This window comes from Ceratina calcarata, unplaced genomic scaffold, assembly GCF_001652005.2.
Source record: "Ceratina calcarata isolate Rehan_Ccalc_2016 unplaced genomic scaffold, ASM165200v1 scaffold81, whole genome shotgun sequence".
In the NCBI taxonomy this organism is placed as follows: domain Eukaryota; kingdom Metazoa; phylum Arthropoda; class Insecta; order Hymenoptera; family Apidae; genus Ceratina; species Ceratina calcarata.
Window position 1 is genome coordinate 221,736 of NW_017179422.1, and position 6,566 is coordinate 228,301.

The 6,566-nt window shown below is 41.3% G+C and overlaps 1 protein-coding gene across 1 annotated transcript; it reads right to left on the reverse strand.

Moving 5' to 3' along the window:
• Positions 1-126: 126 nt before the first annotated feature.
• Ppt2 (palmitoyl-protein thioesterase 2) lies at positions 127-1,569 on the reverse strand. Its single transcript, XM_018034801.2, has 4 exons — positions 1,360-1,569; positions 1,007-1,256; positions 818-936; positions 127-731 (listed from the first exon to the last, which is right to left on the reverse strand). Exons 1-4 carry the CDS (start codon positions 1,504-1,506, stop codon positions 378-380), a joined length of 870 nt encoding a protein of 289 aa, XP_017890290.1. The 5' UTR covers positions 1,507-1,569; the 3' UTR covers positions 127-377.
• Between the last annotated feature and the right edge of the window lie 4,997 nt (positions 1,570-6,566).

Here is a 6,566-nt window from a genome sequence, read left to right on the forward strand (position 1 = left end):
TCGAAAGACTATGTAGTTCTCATGTTCACAAATATTTTTATATTCATCTATTACATAGGGAAGTTACAAGGAAAGCAGAAAAAGATCTTTGAAATAAATTGCAAATTACTTACTAAAAATAAAGAATTAATGTTTAATTTTGTATTAAAAAAGGTAGTAAACATTTATTTGTACAAAAAAGAACACATGTATAAATCCGTTATTGAGCTGCCTTAATTGTTACACGTTTTTCACTACTTATATCTACATACGAGGTATTTTGTGTGTTTCTGATATAATAATAAAATTGATTTACAAACATTGTATCATATTAATAAATATTAAAATTGTCGGAGTTTCCCTTATCGCAATAATTAATTATCTAGAATAAGATGTTATTAATCTAAGTACGGTAATAAATAGTCATCTACTATGGATACATTTTTATGCCATTCATAATGGGGTACGTCTGGGACAGTGATGAGAGTGAGTCTCCCGTTTTCATTTAACGTCTTCAATCCAATTAAATCGTCCTTATAAATATTTCGATCGCGCATATCTATCACAGTTTCATCAGCGTTGAAGTATCCGAAGTGGCTGCTTTGCCATGGTGTAATTACGCCATCCTCAGGTCCTCCAATGAGTACCATATGTTTTAATTTCGTAAGACCTCGTTTAGACAGCTGAATCTTCGTTGTGTTCTTTTCATTGTTCACGTACGGGAGAAAGTTACTATATTCCTGATATAGTTCCTGTAAGAGAAAGAGGAAACAAAGAAATTTCAATTAGAAGCTAAGTGGAAAGTACTTTTTTCGGTATCGTAACAATCGGTACAAACCTGATGATGAGGATCATTCCAGTAATTCCCAACGCTGGTGCGCTGGCCAATTTTCGAATAGAACAATTCATAGGCCGTCGCGCAGACTAAATCAGGGAAGAATAAATGCAGAAATCGGGCTGGAATAAAATATACGATTTTAAAAGATGATTCTTCAATTCTTCAACAAAGATGTTTAGGATCACATACTTCCGTATTGTCCAGCTTGTGGCGAGCTCAGCGAAATAAAATTCCTGACATTGTGATCGGGAAATGCTTGTAGTATCACTCGAGCCAATAAGCCACCTTGACTGTAACCCACCAAATTTATTCCTTCAGGAAATGCAGCACCAATGGATAGGATATCCATACCTATCTCCTTTACTTGTCGCCACATAGGCTCCAAACTGCTCCATCCGGCAAACCTCGGGATATTATAAACTTGAGTCCCTGGGTGCATCTACAGGCAATGATCGTTTTATGTAAAGAGATGATCTTACTATTTTATTAAGTTCACTTAAAATATCCATGTCATATTTTGTTTCATTGTTTACATTACTTACTTCTTGGATTCTGTTACTGATAATTTCCATACTATCAGCTCCAGTGAGGACACCGTGGATGAGGACCACGGCGTGATAACTTTCCACATTGTTAAAAAGGATGGAGAATACAAGAAAATTAAAAACTATATTATTTACGGTAGCCATCGATGCTTGTAGTAGTAAACTAATGATACTACGGACACTACTGCCAAGAACATCTTATCATGATAGGCTCAAGTCTGCCTTCTATTGGAGCGATAATATTTCAAGGCAAGTGCAAACAGCTATCGTGCTCGTATCGAGATTTTTGATTGGAGCTGTTCTCCCTTTTCCTCATGGTTTTAAAATCGATTCTGAAAGTAGAGAATCTCTTCTGTAGAAAAAAAAGGAATTTCGTTTATCAACAATAAACAATTGCCGTTGCTTGAATAATAATTCTGCCAGAATCTGAAATTGCTTGTCTCCATATCAGTAATTTACTATTTGCATTTATGCGGTGAAAATTCTTTCTCCTTATTGCCATTCATCATATTTTAACATCATATCAAAGATGAAACTTGACTAAAGTTTATTACAAGTGAATGAATCTATATTAATGTGCTAACATAGCTAGAAGAATGATTATGAGAGTTTGATATGAATGGAAACTGCGTAAAGTGCAGCAACGTATTTTTTAATAATAAGAATGGATTGGATTGAAGGTTCTACCACTTTCTTTGTTAAGGGATTAATCTTAGAATTGAAATTTTTAACAATTCTTTATCATGAATGATTACCCGAGGCTATCATCATAATAAGGTGATTATGGAAGCGTAACAGCCAATGACCACGTGTGATTGATAGATCGAAGTCAATAACCGGGAAAGGAATTCAATTGCGCTCCGAAATAATATGTTATAGTTATAGGATGTCTATGTGATACAGCAGTACATGAATCCCTAATCCTTTCACAGTTGTGTGGAAAGTCGGTAGGCACGTGGCATTTCCCTGCTTCCATCATACATCATTGAGTCCTGACATCACCCCTAGGCATTTGAAACTTACACCTTAGGTGCCTGCTGCATTGTTCCGACTAGCGTCATCCTCGATTGTCACGGTTTCGTTTCAATTTTGTAAAGAGGGACTATTGAACATTAATTAATAATTGAACAAAATATTCGATAGCAGTTGAAGTAAATTCGTTGTCATTATTTGTACAGTACTTTATATCCAAATTTTTTTTTTTTTTTTTACGTTGCTTACATTGATCCAAGTACATAAAAATTAACACTACAATAGTATAGTACATATAGAAGTACAAGAGACAAATAGTAAAACGCAAGGAGACTGATCGAGTGGCAGAGGAACAGATATTTTCCTCTCCTCCAAGAAATTAGAGCGTTGGTACAATTTAACCGGAAGGACTACCTGGGAACGAACCCCGTGCTTACGTATTTCTGATGTCGCGTGCTCTAATCGAGTCGCCAGAAGCTTTTGAAACTACCAGCGCGTTTCTTCCTCCCGCCAAAGTGAGGACAAGGAACGAGAGAAGAGAGGAAAGACGGGCAATCCAATTCCGCGCTCAAACCCGACCGTTGTCGTGACGGCGGAGGGTAGCGGAAAAACGTAGCCACGCCAGAGAGAGCGCAAGGCGAGGTCTCGAAGCTTTTTTGCGTTTAATCAAGGATATTCGCGGTCGGCTGACTCGCTATTTTAGTCCGCCAAGTGTTAACCGAGCTGCGCAACCACCATATCGCAGGAAGTGGATGAAGGAATCTTCGTCCCTTGACCTCGCAGGGACGCTGTTATCCGTCTTCCGTAATTCGACATTCACTTCCTGTTATTTTTTAACGCTGTGCTTGCTTCATCTCACGAAACGGGCAATTAAAACGAGTGACACGATCAAGATACTTGAAACGCGTTCGTTGGGAGCTTATCCTGATTATTCAATATTATGCAACACCCACGATTATTTTATGATCGCATATAGAATTGAAACTTCTCACGAGAGAAATGGTGCTAGATGCACTTCCGACTTCTGCAATGATAATTTACGCGCGTCCGCGCGCGGGTAGTATTTCAGCTTCCGGTTTTGTAAATTTAAATGTACACAACGCGTGACGAACGAACAGCGACCAACGTAATATTTGCAAAAATATGCAGAGACCACCGGTGGTTTGTGTTTTCCATTCTCACGCTGTCTTTATTCGATTAAAAAGGTAGAAGGGATCGAAATAACGCTCTTCATTCTCTTCCGCATCGAAAGAAAAAACAAAATTATAAAACATGTTATGTAGCCAGATATTCGAAAAGCCATTAGATTTTTATTGCGCGTGCCGATTATTTTTTATGCAAGTGTTCTTTTCTTGCTCGCCGAGAGTAAGAATCATGGATCCTGTTCATCCAAGAACCGACTCGAGAGCCTGTTTAAGGCCACCCTCTGGCTCGGTAAGTACAGAGAGGCGGGAGGGAAGACGAAGTGGGTGGTACGGTGTCGGAGGAACGGCCGGGAGATTAGCGTTAATTACAGAGTTGAGCCGTTCCGGGGTTGGGAGCGGGCGCGAGGTATTTGTCACTCGGCACTGCTCTCGACTCCTGTTCCTCGTTCTGAATATTAATAACCCCGCGTCATCCTTCGCACCTCCTCCTCCTTCTCCTACTCCTCCTCCTCTTCGTCGTTTCACCTCGCGTTCTACGAGATCCGATGAATTGCGCGGCAGACGACGCTACTCATTATGCTGACTGCTTGATTTCATCACCGTCACCGTTACGAAAAATTAATTGTCCTGTGATCGGCAAGAATAAGGATCGTCTCTACAGATTTAGATCAATTTCTGCTGGCTGTCTGCTTTTTACAGCTTGTTATGTAGATGACAGATGGAATCTTTCCTCACTTTTTTGTTCGTGGTAATATGTAGAGAGCCGGATCCCATTCTTTTAAGCTCTTGCCATAGCGTTTTCGAAAAATTGAAGGATGGCACCATCGGTTCAATGTTTAGACCCTTCCACGTAGAGCGTCGATCAATCGATATCATCCTCTCTCGTCCTTTCTGCGGTTGGTCCCTCGATGGCGGTCCCATTCCCGCGAAAAACGTTCAGATATTCAAAGTCGGGGAATAGTTTATTCATGGCCGGCTCGGAGAACTTAGAAAGATATTGGAAGCGGCCCAGGAGAGGGTAGATAGATAGAAAAAGAGACGGGAAGGCTGGAAAAACCACGCGGCTGAGCGAGAGAGCAGGCCGAATAAGAGAAAGAGGAGCGATATTGGTCGGACGAAAGTGTCCCCTCGGGGAAACGAGAAAACGGGAGGAGCGTCTCGTCTCTCCCCCGATCCGATAAAGCGAAAGAGGGACCCCCTTGTGGCACGACCACCACTCCTACGCGTTGACCCACGTGACAGCGAGCCCGCCAATAAAATTCAAATAAACTCCGCCGTGCATACTAAATTATCACATCTTCCATTACCCGACCGCGTGCCCATCCCCGAACGGCTTCCTCCGGTCCCGGGGAAATTTAGTTTCAGCACCGTGTCGAAATTCCAATATTTTTGACTTTCGTCCTATGTGTATAGTATAAATACGTACACCACCTACGATGCGTCTTAAGCTCTGGAAACGTCACAATGTCTGTGAGATACATACCTTGGTGTACATACGTTTCAACGAATGGTTTCAGACATATTGTACAATATTAGGAATGCAATTTTGGTAACATCGCATTCTTTTTCACATTCGTTTTAAATTACATACTCACATATCTATAGTCTTAGAAAGAGTTGATCGTCAAGACAATTTTGAAATATTACATATGATTTAACTCAGACATAGGATGAAGTTATTAAATCCACGACGGGGTCTTATCGTTCGTGTTGTGATAATGCGTATCATTGTTCGGTCGTCGATCAGAACTTAATCTGTTTTGTCGGCCTGGTTGACAGAAAACCGAATAAATTTATATCGTCTCGAGGTTTAAGAAAGATTAAAAGGGGTGAACACTTCGATTATACGAGCGTGTTGCTAACGCGCCATCGCAGTGTCATTAATCCGATGTTGGATACAGTTGCTGAGAAAACGCGAGAATGACTCGTCCAGGAGGGTCCAGCGACGCTGATGAAGGGACGACGAGGTCAGGTGGCCTTTCCCAGGAACGCCCCAGATTTCAACATTACTCAAGCAGGATCAACCTGCCAGGAAGCAGGCCATTGTTCGGTTTTCCGCTACTGAGTTTCCTTCCGCATCGTCGGCGCGCTATTCCTGTAGCTCGACCATTCGAATACATGGCACTTTTTGCGTCCAGAGCGAACGCGCGAAAAAGGAAATTGGATATACGTTCCTTTCCAAGATTTTTTTATTGGAAAACCTTTTTGACAAATAATTTGTTCGTAGCAGACGGGAAGTCTTCAAGTAAGATTGTAAACGTACAATAAATAAAATCCAGTGCGACAGAACTTTCCGATCAACCTAATAATTTCCCGGATTTTTTCGCGAGGTGATAAACGCGCTAAAGGCGCTCGGAAATTAACCAAACGAAGTTTCCGCCGTGTAAAACAATTAGTAGCTCCACCGTACCCCTATTCTCCCTATCAGCTTGTCTACGCCCCGACTATTAGTATAATCGCTGGAGGCTACGACCCTTAGCTACCCCCGAGCGATTCACTTTAATTCTTAGGAAGTTAGAGACACCCCTCCACCGATCTGCACGACTTTGTTCGACCTTTGCTGTACCTTTAGAACCAAGTGTTAAGCTATTGAAAATATACTTAGTTAAACTATCCTTATATTCGTTCTCTTTTTGTTAATAAATAATTCAAGTGCAATTAATATTTCATTGTATTATACACATTGGAAACATTTTTTTTTTACGGAGTAATCAGACGACGATTTTCCGTAGCGTTTCCTCTTTCGTCACGTCGAAAATAAATGTACCGTTCCGCTGCGTGTCTAATTGATTTCCACCCCGGAACGGAGCTACGTTACGACCTCATCGGGGTGTGAATTTCGGACGTCGAATCACCCCTTTGCATTATGGATGCACCTGATTTCACACTTGTTCCTACACAGTGGCAAACTGTGGCCCCCGTAACGTCTCCATCGATATAAACGGGCCGCAATTTGCTGGCCCATTGTAAACCGCCCCCTTCGGCACAATTCATGGGTAATAAATCTTGGCTCGCCGGGATCTATGGCGAATTTATGTTTACGAAAGCTATAGACGAAAAAGACCGAGAAACGGAGCTACCGTACAA

Coding starts and splice junctions, on each gene's coding strand:
- Ppt2 (XM_018034801.2), bottom strand. CDS start 1,506: ATGGCTACCGTAAATAATATAGTTTTTAATTTTCTTGTATTCTCCATC. Junction 1,257..1,359: donor TCAGTAACAGAATCCAAGAA/GTAAGTAATGTA, acceptor CATTGCCTGTAG/ATGCACCCAGGGACTCAAGT. Junction 732..817: donor GGAATGATCCTCATCATCAG/GTTTGTACCGAT, acceptor TTTCTCTTACAG/GAACTATATCAGGAATATAG.